This window comes from Spermophilus citellus (genome assembly GCF_964194105.1).
Source record: "Spermophilus citellus genome assembly, chromosome: 7".
In the NCBI taxonomy this organism is placed as follows: domain Eukaryota; kingdom Metazoa; phylum Chordata; class Mammalia; order Rodentia; family Sciuridae; genus Spermophilus; species Spermophilus citellus.
This window is the reverse complement of record NC_138188.1, coordinates 162,282,360-162,300,367: the sequence shown is the minus strand read 5'-3', so window position 1 is coordinate 162,300,367 and position 18,008 is coordinate 162,282,360. Positions and strand designations below refer to the sequence as shown.

Genomic DNA, 18,008 nt, shown 5'->3' with positions numbered 1-18,008 from the left:
TTCAGAGGCGGGCTGGAGACGTATGGCACACGTGTTGGTGCCCCAGAGGTTTTCAGAGTCACGCGTCCCACACTCTGACTTACCAGACCTGGGGGGATGCCAGGTGAGCATGCGAGCTCGTGTGTCCCGTGAACAAACGCTGGCTAAGGGGCAGCAGCAGAGGCCACAGGACAGCCAGAGAGCAGGCTGGAGATCTGCCTGTGGGTCTGGGGGCGGGACAGGGATTGACATACTGGGATGACAGGGGACCAAGCATCCCCAGCCCCATTCAGTTGAGTGTCAAGTCACCAAGAACCATGGGGGGATGGGCGCCTGGGGAGCAGTCTCGTCAAACTGGGGTCTGGCTGGTCACCATCTCCCAATGCTATGAGGTCCTGACGTCGTTATTGCCCCAGGAGCCTCCAGTTCCCCTTGGGGGCCACCTGCCTGCAGGACTCACTCTTCCTCTTGACCATATGGTAGCTGCTGTTCCCTTGGTGTCCTCAGTCTTGAAGGGGGACAAGGTCAGTTAGGTCATCACTTAGGGTCAGTCCACCCGCAATGCCAGGTTTTAGACCGACCTCCGTAGTGGTGACCGCATCTGTGTGCAGAGCTGAGCGGGCTCTGCCCCACCGTTTGATGTGGGAGGACAGATACAAAAGGAAGGCACCTTGGGCTGTGCGCTGGGTGTCTGCAGGCCCAGCGAGGAGTCCACACCTTGAGCAGATGCAGTGCTCAGTCCCTGACTGTGGCAGAGGCCCACTGTCTGGTGCCCACTGTAGTCTAGGACATGTGCAACAGGACTCTAGAGTGCCCACTCTGCTCTCCTGCGCCACCATGGTGGCAGGGCCAGGTGGGGAAGCAGAGGCCAAGTAAGTGGTGTGTGGAGACGTCTGTAGGCAGAGCGGTGCCCGACCTGCGGCCTGGGAACCTGTACCAGGCCTGCCACACCCCCGGCAGCTGGGTCTGCCCTCCTCTGAAGCTGAGAAGGCCGGGGAAGAAGAGGTGAACCCCGGCCGAGAGCAGCGCAGGGCCGGGGCGGCCCAGAAGCGAACCCCGTGAGGTGTGGGGAGCCCCTTCCTTTGGGGAGAAGAGGGCGCTGTGTGCCGGGGAATGAGGTCAGGAAGAGGGAAGCCAGGATCCATGCCAGGATCATGAGTTCCAGCTTCGTTGGGGGGGCAGCCAGGGCGACAGCTGGATTTTGCCCTGTGCCCGCAGTGCTGAAAGTGTGCTGTCTACACCTGGACTGCCACAGTGGTGAGGTCGACCCAGGTGTGGCAGCGCTGGAGGAGGGAGTATGGGGAGGAGGAGGCGGAGGACACTTGTGGCACTGATGGCCTCAAGTTTAAGCAGGGCCAAGGCCCGCAGAGAGTCCAGTTAGCCTCTCGTGGTACAGAGGAGGAGACAGGCTGAGGGGGGCCATGACCAGCTCAGGTGCTTCACTTCTAGCATGTGGCGGGAGCAGGTGTGCCTGGGCTCTGGCTGCCAGTCCCCTTACAGCAGGACCCCAGAGCCCACCTGTGGACTGTGGCTCCTCAGCTTGCCAGTCAGTGTGCCTGGGAAGTGCCCTCTGCCCAGGTATGTCCAGGGGCTGTCGTCCTGAGCAGAGTCTCTCAGATCTTGACCTTGGCCTGCAGCTATGCAGCACCCTCGGGACTGGGGTCTGCAGTGGCCTCTCAGAATGGCCGCAGAAGTCCTCTCTGCTTACCTGTTGACCTATCTCCTCTTTCAGAACTGTGTTGTGCATGTTTTTGAAGGTGGTTTGCTTGCTTCATCCCTTAGTGATCCCTCCTTTCATCTAGGCCTGTCACCACTGTGGCTGCCATGGAAGCTCCGGTGTGAGTAGTCACACAGGACATTTGCTTGAGGTCCACTCTTCCTGCCACACCAAGGGAGGCCCTGGTGTCCTGGCCCGTCCTGGTGCAGCGCACTTTAGACCTGGGCTGTGGGGGTCTCCCCTGGGGGCCGTGGGAGCCCTTGCTGGCCCCACGGAGTCCCATCGAAGTTCTGGATGGGGTCAGGGTTTACATTTCCAGGAAATTCCAGGCCACAGTGGTGCTGCTGGCTCCTGGTTCGGGGTCCACACTGAGCACCGCTGGGGAGGCAGGACCGGTGGTCAGATGACAGACGCTCATGCTTTCCGTCTATTTTCCTCCCTTTTGTGTGCACCAGAGCATCCTGTGACCTCACTGTGGGGGTCCTGTGGGCCAGATGCGGGACTGGACTCCCCCTTCTCTATCGGCACGTGCGGGGCAGGGGAGGGTGCCATTTTCCTGAAGGCAGATGTGCTGCACGCTGCCCGGGGAGGCTGTGGTCTCTGTCTTGGGCTGCGAAGAGCTGTTCAGGGAGGCCACCCTTTGGGGACCAGGTTACTGAGAGTGTTGTGCCCAGAGCTGTTCGATGAGCGCCACGTGCGCAGCGCCCGCCCTCCTGCTGTGTCTTGGAACTTCTCCTCCAGCAACTCAGCCAGGTGTCCTCTCCCTGCAGCTCCACGGGGCACATAGAGGGCGGGCTGTCTGAGGTGCAGGTCAGAGGCAGCTGCTGCCCCAGAAAGAGGCGGCCAGCCAGCCTCGGTGGACTCCGCAAGAAGGAGTCCCTGCTCTCTCTGCTCCAGTTCTCACATCATCAGGCTCTGTGCCCTGCTGGGGTCTGACTGCAGCCCTGCGTGGCCTCCCGAGACCTGGTGTTCCCATTACAGAAGCTCCTGACCCAGGCAGAGCGGATGGGAGGGGAGGGTTCCTGTGGCAGGTGTGTGGGTCCTTAGGCCCAGTGCCACAGGAGCCGCCATCAGAGCAGCCCCTAGCCCACCCCGCGCATCTGCCTCCTTGTCTGTCAGGGTTTGGATCTTAATATCCCCTAAAACCTGTGTGTTAAAGGCGTGGTTCCAGCCAGCGGTGCTCATGCTTCACAGCTCACTGTCGGTGTGCACATGCTCAGGGGGCCCTGTGCAGTGATGGGAGGGTACGCCGTGGCTGTCCCTGGCTTCTTACAGGAGACCTGGCAGCCCACCTCCTCAGCCTCATGTCCGTGTAGCTGATCCCTCTCATCAGGGAGTGTTCTGCTCTGCTCCGTCCATGACCACACGTGTGCTCAGTGAACCCAAATGTGCATCTGGGCTTCCTGTTGCCTGCTTTTCAATCTCCCAGCTGCTGGGGCCGGTGGGTGGAGGGAGAGTGGGGTCAGCACCGGGAACCAGCATGCACACTTTCCTGATAAGAGGCCCAGCAGAGGACCCAGAGGGAAGGTGGGAGGGGTGCAAGGCCATGGGGGGGGGCCCTGCACCCTGCTGCCCAGCATGGAGGTGGTTTTAAGGTGGCCCCCAAAGGATAGGTGGGAAACAGAAGGGGCCAGATTTGACCACGGTCTGCGTGGAGCAGGAGAGCCTCCACGATGTCATGTGTAGGGAGTTTATGGGACACGAGGCACAAGGAGAGACGGGGAAACCAGCTGCATTAGATATGACTGCCCCTGGGAAGGAGGACAGAGGAGGGGCAGTGTGAAAGCTGGGAGTTGGTGTCTGTGTCACCAGTGGACACTGAGGCCTAAGGTGACGAGGTGGAGTCTGAGTCACGAGGACTCCTAGTCACAGGCACTTCCCATCCTCTGGGTTCATTAAAAACAGTGATATTTTAGTGAGGAAGTGTCCCAGAGATCTCCCCTGAGCGGTGCTACCCGCTGTTCCTTGCAGCACACAGACGTCCCTGCATGGGTCAGGGGAGGCCTTGCTGGGCTCTGTGTTTAAAAACGCTCTTCTGGCCGGGCACAGTGGCACAGGCCTATAATCCCAGTGGCTTTGGAGGTGAGACAGGAGGGTTGCAAGTTCGAAGCCAGCCTCAGGAACTCAGTAAGCTGCTAAGCAGCTCAGTGAGACCCTGTCTCTAAATAAAGTACAAAATAGGGCTGGGAGGGGGCTCAGTGGTCCAGTGCCCCTGGGTTCAATCCATGAAACCAAAAAAAACCAAAACCAAAAACGCTGGGTGGGGGAGCACATCAGTAATTGGTTCTCTTGTGTCCTGACAGGTGTGGAGATGGCCGAAGATGGCAGCGAAGAGATCATGTTCATCTGTAAGTGACTCGCAGACCCATCTGGGCCAGGAACACAGAGGGCTGGACACTTGCTGTCTGGGCAAAACCACTTCCATTAAAAACAAAAACACAGAAGTCTTTTCCTTTTAAACTGCTTGGAGGACGTGGCTCGCTGCACAGCAGTGCCCTGCCCGGGTGGGGTGTCCAGGGTCATCGTCCTCAGGACTCCTGGCAGGGTCGAGTTGCAGGGTAGCCCTCGATTCAGAAACAGAGTCCAGGGTTTAGAGACAGGGACGCATGTTGGGTTGACAGGCAGGCTGGTGCTTGCCCGGCCTCCCACCGTCCTCAGGACTTTCTGGCACCCTGCCCTTGGGAAGGTCCTGGTCTTGGCCTCCACGGAGGTGATGTGGGACTGGGATGCAGAGCTGGAGCTCTTCTGGGGAGGGGCGTGTCTGTGTAGGCTCTGTTTGGGGATTACAAAGGGGAGCCGTGCTCTGCAGGGTCCTTGCGTCCTGGGCTCGTGGCTTCAGATGTCTCCCTCCCTGTGCACTGTGCCCTCCGACACTCTGTGTCTGTTTGCAGGGTGTGAAGACTGTAGCCAGTACCATGACTCCGAGTGTCCTGAGCTGGGCCCAGTGGTCATGGTCAAGGACTCCTTCGTGCTGAGCAGGGCAAGGTGAGTGATGGCCTTAAGTTGCCTCATAGCCCTGTCTGTGGCGGGTCTTCTGTGGGGCGGGTGTCTATAGACAGGAGTGGGGAGCCAGGGGGGTGAGTCCTGTGCAGTGTGAGCAGGGTGCTGGGTGAGCACAGGAGTAGAGGCCACATCCCACGCAGTGGGAGGTTCTGGGGGCCGGGCCACCTCTGGGCAGGCTGCACATTTTACGCCCGAGCAGTGGTGGCCAAGCTGTGGGTCTGCTTCTGGGATTTCCCCCGGGTTCTGGATCCAGACCTGCCCATCGACAGGTGCACACCACAGGCAAGGTGGCTGGGTGGCGGCCTGGGCAGGGAGGCCAGGCAGTGAGGCCAGGCCACGGCAGCCCCTGGAAAAGCACCTGCAGGTGTGTGGAGGTGTCTGTGGCCACAGCTGCTCCCCATCCCTCACTATGCAGGCCGTGCGCCTGGGGCCAGGGCAAGGGAGGCCATGCCAGGTCTGCCACGTGTAGCCCTGTGAACTTGGGCATGGTGTGTTCCTTCCCAAGACTCAGTCATCTCTGAAATGTAGAGAAGATACGGCTAGGCTGTGGGCTTGTGGTGAGGCTGAAACAATGGCTATTGGCACATCAGTGCAGTTTCTGGAAGCCCCCGGCTGCCCCACCCCAGCCCACTTATTTGTTTTGCTTCAGAGAGACTTGTGTATTCAAAACACAAGAGGTGAATATTTTTTGCCCAAAGCAGAGAGCTGATCAACTCTCCTCTTCCCCAAACCCTCAGGGCATTGCCGGTTGTCCAGGAGCATCCAGGGGGGACATTGGCCACACAGTCAGAGCCCCGGAGCTGGGCTCTTCATACCAGCCCAGCCCCCGCTTGCCCCCACGGGATCTGTGCTTCATTCACACCCTGTCTCCACTTGTGCTTCTGGCCACATCTTGGTCCAACCCTTGTCCCATGCCAAAGCCCCAGTTCATGTGGTCTTCTCCTCCAGCCCTGCCCTTGACCTTCTCGGTTAATTGAAAAGGCCACTTCAGTGCTCAGGAAGAGTACTGTTCTGTGGTGTGCATGTACCGATGCGTCACAACAGATCCTGCCACCTCGTACAGCTATGATGCACCAGTAAAAAACATGGTTGGAAAAAGGCCACATCTTCAGTGAGAGAGCGGCCCGACCTCTTGGTACCCTATTCTGGTCCTTGGCATGCCCAACCCCTTTGAGTTCTTCCTCCCGCCCTTGAAGGCAACAACCCATCTTAATTGGGCTCCCTGTCTTTTGTGGGGTTCTTAACCATGTCCTTTGGTGAACATCGTGGGCACGGGCACATCTGCCTGGCCTGGAGGTAGGTGGTCTCTGGGTGACCAGGCCTGGGGGTCATTACGATCTGGCCGCAGTGCTGTGGAGCGGCTGAGGAGAGCTCTCCTGCTGCTGTCTCGGGAGTCACCTCAGCACCTGGTGGTGGTCAGGGAGGAGCTCCCAGGCCTGAGCTCTGCTGCTGCCCAGGGGGCAGGTAGGCAGAGCCTCCCAGGAGTCATGTCCTCTCACTCCCAGGTCCTCCCTGCCTTCCAACCTGGAGATCCGACGTCTGGAAGATGGGGCGGAAGGCGTGTTCGCCGTCACGCAGCTGGTCAAGCGGACACAGTTTGGCCCCTTTGAGTCCAGGAGGGTGGCCAAGTGGGAGAAGGAATCCGCATTTCCCCTGAAGGTGAAGCTGCTGCAGGAGTTTCAGGACTGAGGGCTTGTGACCGTTCCTGAGGGCACGGCCAGCGAGGGCTGCTGAGTCCAGTGATTCCAGACCTTGGAAACAGCCGGGGGATGTTGTGTGGATTTGCAGGAAAAGCTCAGGCGAGGGGCGGGGTCTCCCTCAGTGAGGGACCATGGTCAACTAGAACGTAGGGGCCCTGCCCCGTGGGATTGACTGGAACCACAGAGCACGTGGGTTCCCCTGCCCGGCCTGCGTCCGCTCACCAGGCTGTGGGCTGTTTCAGACCCGGGCCCTGAGCAGGAGGTCCCCTCGGGTCCCAGGTAGAACTCGGGTATCCTGATGACACAGGGGCCGCCCACTGTGTCTCCTGCTTCCTTTGCCTCTGGCCGCCCATCCTCCCCTTCCACGTGGTCTCCCTTTGACTGCACACCTAGGCCCCTGCACGGGTCCTGTGGAGCCCCTAGGCCTTGGGCGCGATGCACCAGGCGGGCCCCTGAGACCCCGCTCCTGGCTGCACCCCAGGTGTTCCAGCAGGACGGCCACCCTGTGTGCTTCGACACCTCCAACGAGGATGACTGCAACTGGATGATGCTGGTGCGGCCGGCAGTGGAGCCCGGGCACCAGAACCTGACGGCCTTCCAGCACGGCAGTGACGTGTACTTCACCACCTCGCGGGACATCCCTGCTGGCGCTGAGTTGCGCGTGTGGTATGCGGCCTTCTACGCCAAGAAGATGGACAAGCCCATGCTGAAGCAGGCCTGCACCAGTGTCCACGGTGGGTCCCGTGACCGTCTCCCAGCTCCTATGGGCGGGGCGGGCCAGGCGGGTGGGTAGACAGAGGGCAGCACACACAGCGAGGCCTGCTCAGTGGGTCTGTGGTTCTTGCTGGTGAGGAGTGCCACCTCAGCCCCTCCAGGTAAATTGGGGCTCTTGGATAGGATAGGGGACAATGACCATGCGCTTGGCCTCCCATGGTGACCTGTCCCCCCAGTGCTGTGTGGGGAATTTATCCCTGAGGTCAGAGTGGTTCAGGAACGGGCCCAAGGTCAGTGTAATAGGAAAGGAACCTCCACCAGAACCCCAAATCCAGCTGCAGTCTTGCTGCTCTGCCCCAAGTAGCAGCCTGCACCCTGCCTCGGGGACTGCGTGTGCGCACATGCACATGTGTGTAGGTGTGAGTGCCATGCCTAGGCATGTGTCTTAGTGTGGGTGCATCTTAGGTGTGTGTGGTACACAGGCATGTGCACATCTGTGCAGGGGTGCCTAGGCATGAGCGTGTCTTCGTGTGTGTAGGTGCATAGGTGTGTGCATCTTAGGTGTGCAGGGGTGCTTAGGCGTGTGTCTGTGTGTTGGTGCATACACAAGCATGTTTTGGTGTTGTGCATAGATGCATAGGTACACAAGTGTGTGTACAAGTTTGTATGTGCAAGGAAAGACTCGGCAGGTGCCATGCAAGTAACCTGTCTGCCCCGTGTGTCTGCTGGAGAAGCAGATCCACAGTTTTGGTGCTGGTCAGGTCTGGCACATCTCCACCCCAGAAGCAGGGTGGGTGGGATTCCAGGTTGTCCTCCCCACATTGTCGGCGTGGGACCTCGTCACATAACTTTAAGAGACCGTGTGAGATTATGGGTATTGGACATTCTGACCTGCAAAGCAGTGGTCTCCTACGGCTCTCAGGACCCCTGCCCAGGGAGCTCAGGGTACCTGTTGTCATCGTGAGGAGTGGCTGCCCCCAGGAGTGGACGCGGACTCTCCTTCTTACTCTAAAGTGAAGGGAGTCTCACTTGAGAATGGTCTTTCTTAGCACAGTCATGGCGTGACATAAGCAGCCACATGGGACAGTCTTGTGCCCTGCTTGCTGGGGACGGCTGTGTGTCCTGCTGGCTGGGGACGGCCGTGTGTCCTGCTTGCTGGCGTGGCAAAGGTTTCGTGGAATGTGGCCTGGCACACGGCAGAGGAGTCAGGAGAGGCCTGTGGTTGTCCTGGGGCTGCCCTGAGAGTGCCCATTCTGGGGAGCTGGGACGGAAGTGCACCCACTGCTCACTTTCTTCCTGAGGCCTTGTAAGGGTGCTCCTGGTCCCACCGGCTGGCGGACCCTGCAGAGGGTGGCTGTGACTCCGCCTCTGCTCTCTGGTTCCTCACCTGTGAAACGGGGTCTGTGTGCACAAAGCTGACATTTGAGACTGCAGCCTGGGCTGCTGCTGTTGGCAAGTCACTGTCACTGTCACCCGCCAGGGTCTATTCTCCCAGCTGGGGCTCCGTGACCCTGGCCGCTCACCTCTGCTCCTGTCTCAGCTGCAGGCACCCCTGAGCACAGCGGCCCCGTGGAGTCGGAGCGCAGCCCATGGGCTTGCAAGGTGTGCTCCAGCGCCTTCCTTGAGCTGCAGCTTCTCAACGGTAAGGGCAGCCGCTGGCAGGTGGGGGACGGCCGCCAGTGGGGGGGGCCATGTGCACACTACCTCTTCCCCGTGGCTCCCGGCCTGTCCCAGCTCTGTCCTGTCTTCCCAGTGTTCCCTCCTCAGGGCAGGTCAGCCCCCCACTGTCATGGCCACACAGCCGCCTGCTGAGGGGCTTGAGGTGGGCGTGGGCCCCCCTGCTGTCCCTGCTCTGCTGCTTCCTCCGCAGGGTGCTTGTCTGCTCAGGCTGCCTTACCCGGGGACAGGATGGATTAGAGCCCTGTCCACAGGATGGCTGTGCTTGCGCAGGTCGCCTTCACTCTTCTGCTCGGGGAGGACTTTCCCCTTGCCTCCCGGGGACTCTCAGGACCTTGTATTCTCTGTGGGATGTGCTCAGAGGCAGGGCCTCGGAGGTGACTGTGAGGACGTGGCCCAGGCGGCTGCTGGACTGGGGGTGCAGGATGACCCCTGCTTCATCACCTGCGGTTGGGACGTGCTGGAACCTGTGAGGGGCTTCCTCCCAGACCGGAAGGGGCCACTCTTTAGTGGCCATCTCTTAGAGACAGATGCTGCCGGCTTAGGTGCCCTGGTCCTGTGTCCTGGGGTGGCCTTCTAACCGTGGCCATGGTGTATCGCACACTCGGCTTAGTGAGAAGCCTCTGTGTTTGTTGCAAGGTGGGAGCAGCAACTGCTTCTGAGCTTCCTAGGAGTGCCATCTGAGATGGACAAGGTCCAGCTGCAGGGACTCTAGCGCAGGGGCAGCGCCCCTGAGTGGAATGTGCTCACTCGGTTCACGAGCACTTCTTGTTTTATGCCTCCACTTTGGCGGTAGAGTTCTACCAGCATGCATTGACTGAGGTCTCCAACAGTCTCTGTATGGCTCGGCACCCATTTGTGATGAGCACACTGAGGCCAGAGTGGACAATGACCTGCCAGGTCGTGCATCAGCCCAGCCTGCCCCTGGCCCCTGCTGACCTCAGCCTACCCTACAGAACCCCCTACAGGATCACAGGCTTTCCTTTGTGCTGCAGCCTCTCTTGGGGTGTCCTGTGGACAACCTGATGGCCCAGGAGCTGAGGGTGGAGGGCCCTGTGTGTCACCGTGGACTGGCACTGAGGACAGGTCCAAGCCTGTGGTGAGCCAGTCTGTAGAGGATGGACCATGCGTTTGCACCAGCAGTGCTGCCTTCTTGTCACAGGGAGCACGAGGACTCCACGGTGCCACATGGCACATGGCCACATGGTGCCGAAGCTGCCCTCCATGGGGCAGTGTCTGGGAGGCTCACCTGTCTGACATGAGGAGGCTCAATTTTACAGCTTCAGGGTCCTGGAGGTTGGTTAACTTCCAAACCAACCTTGAACTTGAACTTCTGAGTTTCTCCTTCGCTGAACTTGGAGGAAGCGTGACTTCAGGCAGTTGGCTTGTGCGCTGCAGGCCACCGTGCAGAGAGCCAGGGACCAGAGGCAGTTGTTAACTGGGGAAGTAGATGCTCTCGTCTTTTCCCCTGAGGGCCAGCTGTCATGGGTACCACGGAGCCTGCTCATGCCTCAGGAGTCCACCGAGGCCCTGGCTGGGTGGGAGCATCGGTGGGTGCACTAATTGAGTGCCCTCTGGAATCCTGCGGAAATGACGGGTCCATACAGAGTGGGGAACGTGAGGCAGCAGGCCAGCCTGGAAGCTAGCAGGTGGGACGGTGACGACTCCCAAGCCAGCAGGAGCCGCTGACACCGGCCAGGACCCAGGAAGCACATCCACTCCTGCCACAGCGCTCCAGAAGCGTGGGCAGCTGGGAATGCCACGTGCCTGGAGGAGAGGACAGGGCAGTCGCTGGGAGTCTGCCTGGCGTGCTCAGGCCCTGGCTCGCTGCCCTATTCCTCTGCTGCATCACTGCCCTGTCAGCCCAGCAGAAGGCCAAGGGTCCCCCTTCGGGAGGGGCCAGCACAGAGGAACACAAGACTGGGGACACCAGGAGTGCAACTGAGCCCCGGGGACTCGGCAGGTCTCAGTCCTGAAATGTGAGACCCTTTGCCTTCTCCCTCATGTCTTTCTCCAAAATAGAATCCTTCTCCCAGAACAGGGGCAGCCAGGCTTCATTCCAGGGAGGGAATCCCTAGGGAGAAACTGGCCAATCCGAAAGAAGAAACATGGCCACTCACCCCAACCATCCTGCAGGGAAGCCCAGCCACGCCCCCATGCACCCATCTGGAACGTGAGTGCAAGAGAAGACCCCCCAACCACCCTTTGAGACGGCTTGTTCTGAGGAAACTGAAAACCAAGCCAAGCCCAGAACCCCAAGAGGTAGCAGTCGGTGGTGAGTGGTGGACACTGCACCTGGAAGCCAGGGCAGCATGCTGTCTCAGACTTCAGAACAGCAGGTGACAGGAGAGAACAGCTGTGGTCGCAGAGGAGGCTTGATGGCCAGTGCTGGACAGCATGGGGGAGTCTTCCAGGAGGAAGGGCATGAAGACAGCACGCCCTGAGAAGAGGTGAGAAGGCTGGAGGACCCTGAGCCGCCCTGCATGGCCAGGGGTGGTCAGGGGAAGGGGAGGGCAGAGGACATGCCCAGAGCCTGAGGACTGGGTTCCACGCTGGAGGGGCAAGCAGCACCTGATGAATGAAAACTTGAGATTAGAAGAAGAGCCTAAGAGAGAGAGAGACAGAGGGCAAACGACACATGACACAGAATCCAAATGGCGTCACCCTGCTCTGCCCCAGATGAAAACACTTTCCCAGCCAGGTGTTGCTTACAGGTTAGGTTTGAACAAGGGCATTTTCACACGGGGCAGGGGCTTCAATTTGAGCCCCTATGTCATTTACCCCCGGAAGCTGGAGGATGGACCACTGGAAAAAGAGGGCCTCTGTCCAGACAGGAGGACACCTTCCCACGGGCTGCTGCTCCAGCAACAGACCTCGCTCGCTGGTGCTCGGATGGGAAGGGGCAGGTCCAGGCGGTTAAGGCAGCAGGATCCCCGGGAAGGGTGAGAAGGAGTGACTCCAGCCAAACTCTGCAGCCCCGGACGGCAGACGCCTGCTGCTTCCTCACTGCCCCGGAGCAGGCCGCAGACCTGCAGAGGTCCGGGAGGGGGTTCCTGGGAAGGTGGGGCACAGATGGGGAGATGCAGCAGAGCACAGGGAAGGTGTCTGACAGATGGCCAGAAGATGTCACAAATGCCTGCTGCCCCTGGGTGCAAGGGGGAGAGGGAAGCCCTCATCTCCTAGCCCCCGGCCCTCTGCCAACTGAGCCTGTGCCTCCCAGTCCATGTGGAACTCATAGGTGCTCAACAAGGAGCTTCACCCTCAGCCCTTTTTCATATTTTATCTAAAGACACGGTGTCACTGAATGACTTAGGGCCTCACTAAGTTGCTAAGGTTGCCTTTGAACCCATGATCCTCCTGCCTCAGCCTCCTGAGTCACTGAGATCATAGGTGTGCCACGGTGCCCGTGTTACGGACCTGAGTTCGCGTCTCCCGGCCCCTGGGCCTGAGTGCACTCAGAGCCTGTCCCACAGCCACAGCCCGGTGTGCCTCTGATTCAGCATGTGCCCACGCTCTGGCTGTCAGCTCCCTCTCTGTGTTGGGCAGAGGCCTCGTTTCCCTTGCTGGGCACCTGCCTCCCGGGTTTTCAGTCAGGTGGGCGTGTCAACCACTTGTCCTGCTGGTTGGCTGTGTGACATTGGCTGTGTCTTTCTTGTTGTCTTTCCTACACTGGACCCGGGTTTGGGGGCTGCTTCTTCTGCAAGGTTCCTCTAAATACTGAACCAATGAGGAGAAATAGCCTCTCGACGCCTGTGCCCATGGAGAATAGTTCAGGTTTTCCATGGGAAAAACTGGTCTTTGGCACAAGTTTGCAGAGGGGTCTCCATTCTGCATATGCCTGGTCCCCTCGTCCCCTGGACACTCCCTCCTCCTCCTTTCTGTGCCCGGCAGCTCAGCTCCTCTGAGCCATTTGCCTTCCATTTGCCATGGTTTGCCGCCTTGGCCTTGAGTGCCATCCCTGCCTGCCGTTTCCTGTGCTCTCTGTGGTCTGCCCACTGCACTCTCCCAGGCTTTCCCAAGTTGAACACAGAGCAAAGCCCTTTTGCTTTGATGTAGTGTTTTTAAAGAAAATTTTATTATGGGTTGAGTTTTTCTTAATCGTCTTCTTCAGATGCTACCTTTTTAGTAAGTACCACTTATTCACTGCAGAAAAACTAAAAATAAAAATAAGAAAATAAAACTAAAATAAATAGAAAATAAAAATGAGCTTAAAGGTGTCACCTGTAATTGCGTCACAGAAGAGGACGCCCTGTGCGTGTGTTCTGTGCCGGTGTCTGCGTGTGCTTTCATGGTGTGCAAAGCTGCCTTTGTGGTGAACCTGCCCTGCCTTCCTCACGTGATTTATAAATTGGGCATCCCTCCTCTGAAAGGCTGTGAAGTTCTGAAACCCCAAGTCCACAGTCCTCCGGAGTCTGAAAAGCTCCGGCCGCTGGCACATCGGAGAAGGGAGGCTTGGGCTGGCTGTGTTGGGTGCAGTGGCATGTGGTCTTCGTTTCCCGTGCGGAGGGCCCACTGTGGGAACAGGACGGGGCAGGGCGGGCACACTGCTCCTAACTGCTGCTCCCTCCTGCAGAGCATCTCCTGGGCCACCTGGAGCAAGCGAAAGGCCTTCCTGCCGGCAGCCAGCATGAGGCCGCCCCAGAGAAGGAGCCTCAGCCGCCCCGGGTGCAGCCCCCTGCAGTGCCGGAGAGTGCCAGTGTCCAGAGCAGGGCCACCAAAGAGCAGAAGAAAAAGCCTCGAAGGGGGAGAAAACCCAAAGCATCAAAGCCGGAGCAGCCTCTGGTCATCGTGGAGGACAAAGAGCCAGCAGGTGAGAGCCATGCTGGCTGAGGGGTGGCCACGCTGGCCTGGGACCACTCACCTGTTCCCCTCTGCACAGAGGCCACGTGGGGACTGCCACTGTGAGCCCGCCCCGACCCCTCAGCCCGGTGAAATGCAGTTTCTCTGTGACACATGGTACACAAAAGGCTTATGGAGCCTGGCAACCCAGCGTACCGTGTGACCTGTCCTGCCATCAGGACAGAGGACACTCCGGCCTCCCAGCACTCCCCTGTGGTCTTGGGCATGGATTAGGCTGCCCGTGCCAGGACTCCCAGCTTCTCACAGAAGCGTCCAGGCATGAGGCTTGTCCATCAGGCTGTCAGTGGCCGTCTCCTGAGCACTGCCAGCATCTGGCCCATTGTGCAGATGCCCACAGTTTGCTCACCCACTCCTGTGCGTGGCCTCTGGGGCCGGCCCTGGTGGAGCTCATCATGCGGGCCTCACTTCCCGTGTGTGCAGCCTCCACAGAGCTCGGCCCTGCAGTCCTCGCGAGGCCTCTGCCCGAGCTGCTGGCTGCAGCAGAGTCCCAGTGGCCTCATGCCTGAGGACAGGGCATGTGGTCAGAGGCCAGCCCCTCCCACCCACACCACGGGACTGGACGTTCTTCTGACTCTCTGGGCGGCCCCAGGGTTTCTTGTGAACGAGGAAAGTCCTGGAGTTGGAGGAGCTCTGCGAGTGGTCCTCACTCTCCCTGTCCTCCCCACCCGGCCCAGCTGGTTTGGAAGTGACAGAGGAGGAACAGTTTGCTCTCCCGGGGGGTGGAGAAGATGGGAAGGGGCAGAGGGGTGTCCCACTGTCACTCGTGGCTGGAGAGGTGTGCCGGCACGTTGGGCGTGGTCTTTCCAGGTGTCATCCATCCTGGCCTGGGCCTGTCACTGTGGGTATTGGACATTTGACTCTTTTACAGAATGGTTACTTGCTTTTTGAACACTCTCCAGGTGGTGTGTCTAATTCTAAAAGTTCTACGTTTGTCTGAACTAGTTTATAAATTAAAAGATTCCATTATCTGTACAGAATGTGTTGGAGAGGCAGGTAACGTTACAGCGATGTAGCTTTGAAACAGAGCCACCATGACAAAGCTCCTGGGTCCAGGAGCTGTTCTGTCTCTGTACTGGGAAGGCACAAGCGTGGGGCTCCGAGTGAGCCTACTTCTCTTCCTTTCTGAACTTTAACAAATGGTCCACCATTGCAGCCCTCTGCTGTCATAAAGAACACACGCTCCTGGAATGGACGGGCTTTGTCCCCGTCTAGGGAATGACGTGGCTTGTCATGTCCCCTTTGCACAGAGCATGTGGCCGAGATCATCACCGAGGTCCCGCCAGACGAGCCCGTGAGTGCAACTCCAGATGAGCGGATGGTGGAGCTGGTTTTGGGAAAGCTGGCTCCTCACACACACGATGTCAGCACGGTGCCAAAGTAAGTCCTGCCTGGACTCTGCAGCCTCGGGGGGGAGCGCCCCGTGGCTACCCGCCCAGGGAGCCCCATGAGTGGGCACGGGCTGCCCTCAGAGCCCTGCATGCCTGGGAAGCATCAGAATGTTCTGGAGCTCAGGAGCTTACTGGTCATCCACTGTGGGAAGTTGAGGCTTTTTTTGTGGTGACAAAGTGCACATGACATGAAACGCACCACTCTGGCCACTTTTAAGTGCTCAGCTGGAGGCGCAGGTGTTCTGTGGCCATCTCCGCCATCCATCTACAGAACCTCCTGTCCCCCACAATGAAACCCTGTCCCCATCCCCTGTGACTCCCGTCTCCCCCTGCTGCTGGCACCCGCAGTGCCCGGTCCACATCAGCAGCCTGCCGTGCTCGTCCCTGGACCTAGCCTGCTGTTCTGCAGGTCTGTCCATGACGCCTCCTCTGTAAGGCATGAGAGCATCCCCATGAGGAGTGCCTCACTCCATCTCTGCGTCTCCGGCTCCTGTGACTAGGACCAAGAGGGACACTGGAACACAGGTGGTACAGTCCAGGCTCCACCTGAGCTCCGGGCTGTCTGATGGCCCGAGTGGCAGCAGAGTAGGAAGTGTGTCTGTCACAGGGCACCTGGTGGGTGCTGCCTGAAGCCCAGGCCTTGCCTGTGAGCCGCCTGGAGCTGCGGTGGCGCCGGCCCTGCCCTCTTCTCTGTCAGTCTCTGTCTCGGGCAGGTGTTGGTGGGAAGCCCCTCCAAGGTGACGGCCACCTGGACTCGTGCTCTCTGGGCGCTGAGTCTCCACCTGTCTCGACCGGGCAGGTTCACTCACCATCAGAGCAGCACCATCGCCCTCAAGAGGAGCCTGGTTCTGTCCAGCAGACACGGCATCCGGCGGAAGCTGGCGCGGCAGCTGGGGGAGCACAAGCGGGTGCACCAGTGTGGCATCTGCAGCAAGGTCTTCCAGAACAGCAGCAACCTGAGCAGGCACGTGCGCTCGCACGGTGAGTGCCAGGCCACGTTCCAACGCACAGGGGCACAGAGCTTCCCACGCACCTGGGCGTCAGCAGAGCAGGCGGCCTGCCTGGTGAGTGCCTGAAGCAGTGACCTGGTTCCTTCGGTTCCTCAGGTGACAAGCTGTTTAAGTGTGAAGAATGTGCAAAGCTGTTCAGCCGCAAGGAGAGCCTGAAGCAGCACGTCTCCTACAAGCACAGCAGGAACGAGGTGGGTGGACTGATAGCCTGGGGAACAGGCTGTAAGGAGCTGAGGCTCCTGGAGTCCTGCTGCACCCTGTCCTCCGGCCCTGGCCTCCACCAGCTGCCCAGCCTGGTAGATGTCGGCGGGGCATAGGGAGGAGTGGTGGGTGCTTGGAGTTTGGTTTCCCAGCATGGTTCTCCCTCCAGGGCAGCTGGACAGCCCCTAGGTGGAGTAGGAGAGAAGGGCTGTGGCATAGCCAGCCCAGGAGGGAGTGGTCTGGCCCCACGTGTGGGCCTCCCTTGCTGACGTTGTCTCCTCAACCAGGTGGACGGCGAGTACCGGTACCGTTGTGGCACCTGTGGGAAGACCTTCCGCATGGAGAGCGCACTGGAGTTTCACAACTGCCGCACAGGTGAGGCTGCGCGGGGCTGTCCCATCCCATGTGGCCCGTGCTCAGCAGGGCAGAGGCTGAGCCTCAGAAGCGAGGCCGTGCTGAGCAGCGAGCAGCCAGCTGGACCTCCCGCTCCTTCTGCCTGGGTGCAGTCGCCACTTACTCTGGAGATAGGTCAGAAGTGCTCGGGCCAGAGAGGATGTGTGTCCTTTCCTGTGCTCCTGGGACCCCTGTCTAAGGCCACCATGGAGCAGGGCCCCTGAGAGAAACGGGAAGGTGGGGACAGGGCTTGGGAAGAGAGGGCCCCGCCCCTGTGGGACAGTTTTCCACCTGTTGTCTCGCCTGTGTCCCTGCTGGCACCCAGCAGAGGGCTTTGCTGCCTCCCTGCCCAGGTCACTTGGTTCTGAGCCTGCTCTGTCTACCAGTCCCCAAAAGGAGAGCGAAACCGTGTAATTGTCGTGAGAGGCTGGAAGCTCTGTGCTCCGCGGAGCCTGTGCTGGGGAGGCGGCCTCCCTGGCGGGACACCTCAGGCTGTGCTCACAGCAGCCATGAAACGTGAACACAGAGGCACGTCCGTGAGGAGGGAAGCCACGCTGTGGGACCGGCGGGCACCCTGTCCTGCCTGGCTGCACCCCACTGGGTGGGGGAGCCCTGCTTCCCCCAGTTGCCCCAGCGGAAGCCCAAGTAGTGGGCAGTGCAGAGGGGGCTGGAGGGGGTCACTGTCGCTTTGTGTTCTCCCTCTCTCTAGGACTCATAGCAAACCCGGGAGAGGGGGGGACCCGTGGCAATCGGCTTAGAGACCTACCAGGTTAGCCCTCAACCCCACCTGTTCTTGTTGGTCGTGCTGTCCGTCCGCGCCTCCGTTTGAGCCCTCGCTGGGGTGCTGGCCAGCCGCCGTGTCTCTGAGCCCTGTTGCCCCTGCTGCCCAGCCGGGCTGTCCTTCCTGTGTCTGCCACTCTTCCCCATTTGTCTGTCTGTGTGTTTCTTCTGTTTTGAAGATTCTGCTTTGAGACCGTGGCCTGTCCCCTCTGCCTGGGCCCAGGGCGCCTTCCTTGCTGCGTCAGGCTGAGCAGGGCAGCGGGGCCGTGTTCTCTGGGCCTTCGCATCTGGAGCATTCTTGTCTGGGGCAGGTGCAGCCTCCAGAAGCTTCCTGGTGAACGTCCAGCATGCTGCATCCTGACTCAAAGCCCCCTTCTCAGGTGTGCCAGGGCATGGCAGGCCTCAGCCTGATGTCCCTGCTCTGCACTCACCGGGCAGGCAGACAGGCCAGCCTCACTCTGCTACTGGCCAGTCAGGCCTGGGAAAGAGACGCTGTCCTCTTCTATTTTTCTGCACCCGATGAAGCCAGGTGACCAGAGCAGTAGCAGATACCTGCCAGCTCAGAGTTCTGCTGAGTCCGACCTTG

General features: G+C 59.8%; 1 protein-coding gene across 5 annotated transcripts in view; it reads left to right on the top strand.

The window, feature by feature from the left end:
* PRDM15 (PR/SET domain 15) overlaps positions 1 to 18,008 on the top strand; it is a 48,763-nt gene that overhangs the window by 5,520 nt on the left and 25,235 nt on the right. For 2 of the 5 annotated variants that reach the window (XM_081302385.1, XM_081302388.1), the window contains exons 2-12: positions 4,000 to 4,044; positions 4,588 to 4,681; positions 6,205 to 6,358; positions 6,881 to 7,133; positions 8,654 to 8,755; positions 13,364 to 13,600; positions 14,898 to 15,027; positions 15,838 to 16,019; positions 16,145 to 16,239; positions 16,537 to 16,624; positions 17,352 to 17,411. In XM_081302385.1, coding sequence (XP_081158511.1) covers positions 4,008 to 4,044; positions 4,588 to 4,681; positions 6,205 to 6,358; positions 6,881 to 7,133; positions 8,654 to 8,755; positions 13,364 to 13,600; positions 14,898 to 15,027; positions 15,838 to 16,019; positions 16,145 to 16,239; positions 16,537 to 16,624; positions 17,352 to 17,411 — 1,432 coding nt within the window. In that variant the 5' untranslated portion in view covers positions 4,000 to 4,007. Of the gene's footprint in view, positions 1 to 51; positions 104 to 3,999; positions 4,045 to 4,587; positions 4,682 to 6,204; positions 6,359 to 6,880; positions 7,134 to 8,653; positions 8,756 to 13,363; positions 13,601 to 14,897; positions 15,028 to 15,837; positions 16,020 to 16,144; positions 16,240 to 16,536; positions 16,625 to 17,351; positions 17,412 to 18,008 lie in introns of those variants that run through there. The other 3 variants (XM_081302386.1, XM_081302387.1, XM_081302389.1) reach the window with 3 other exon arrangements.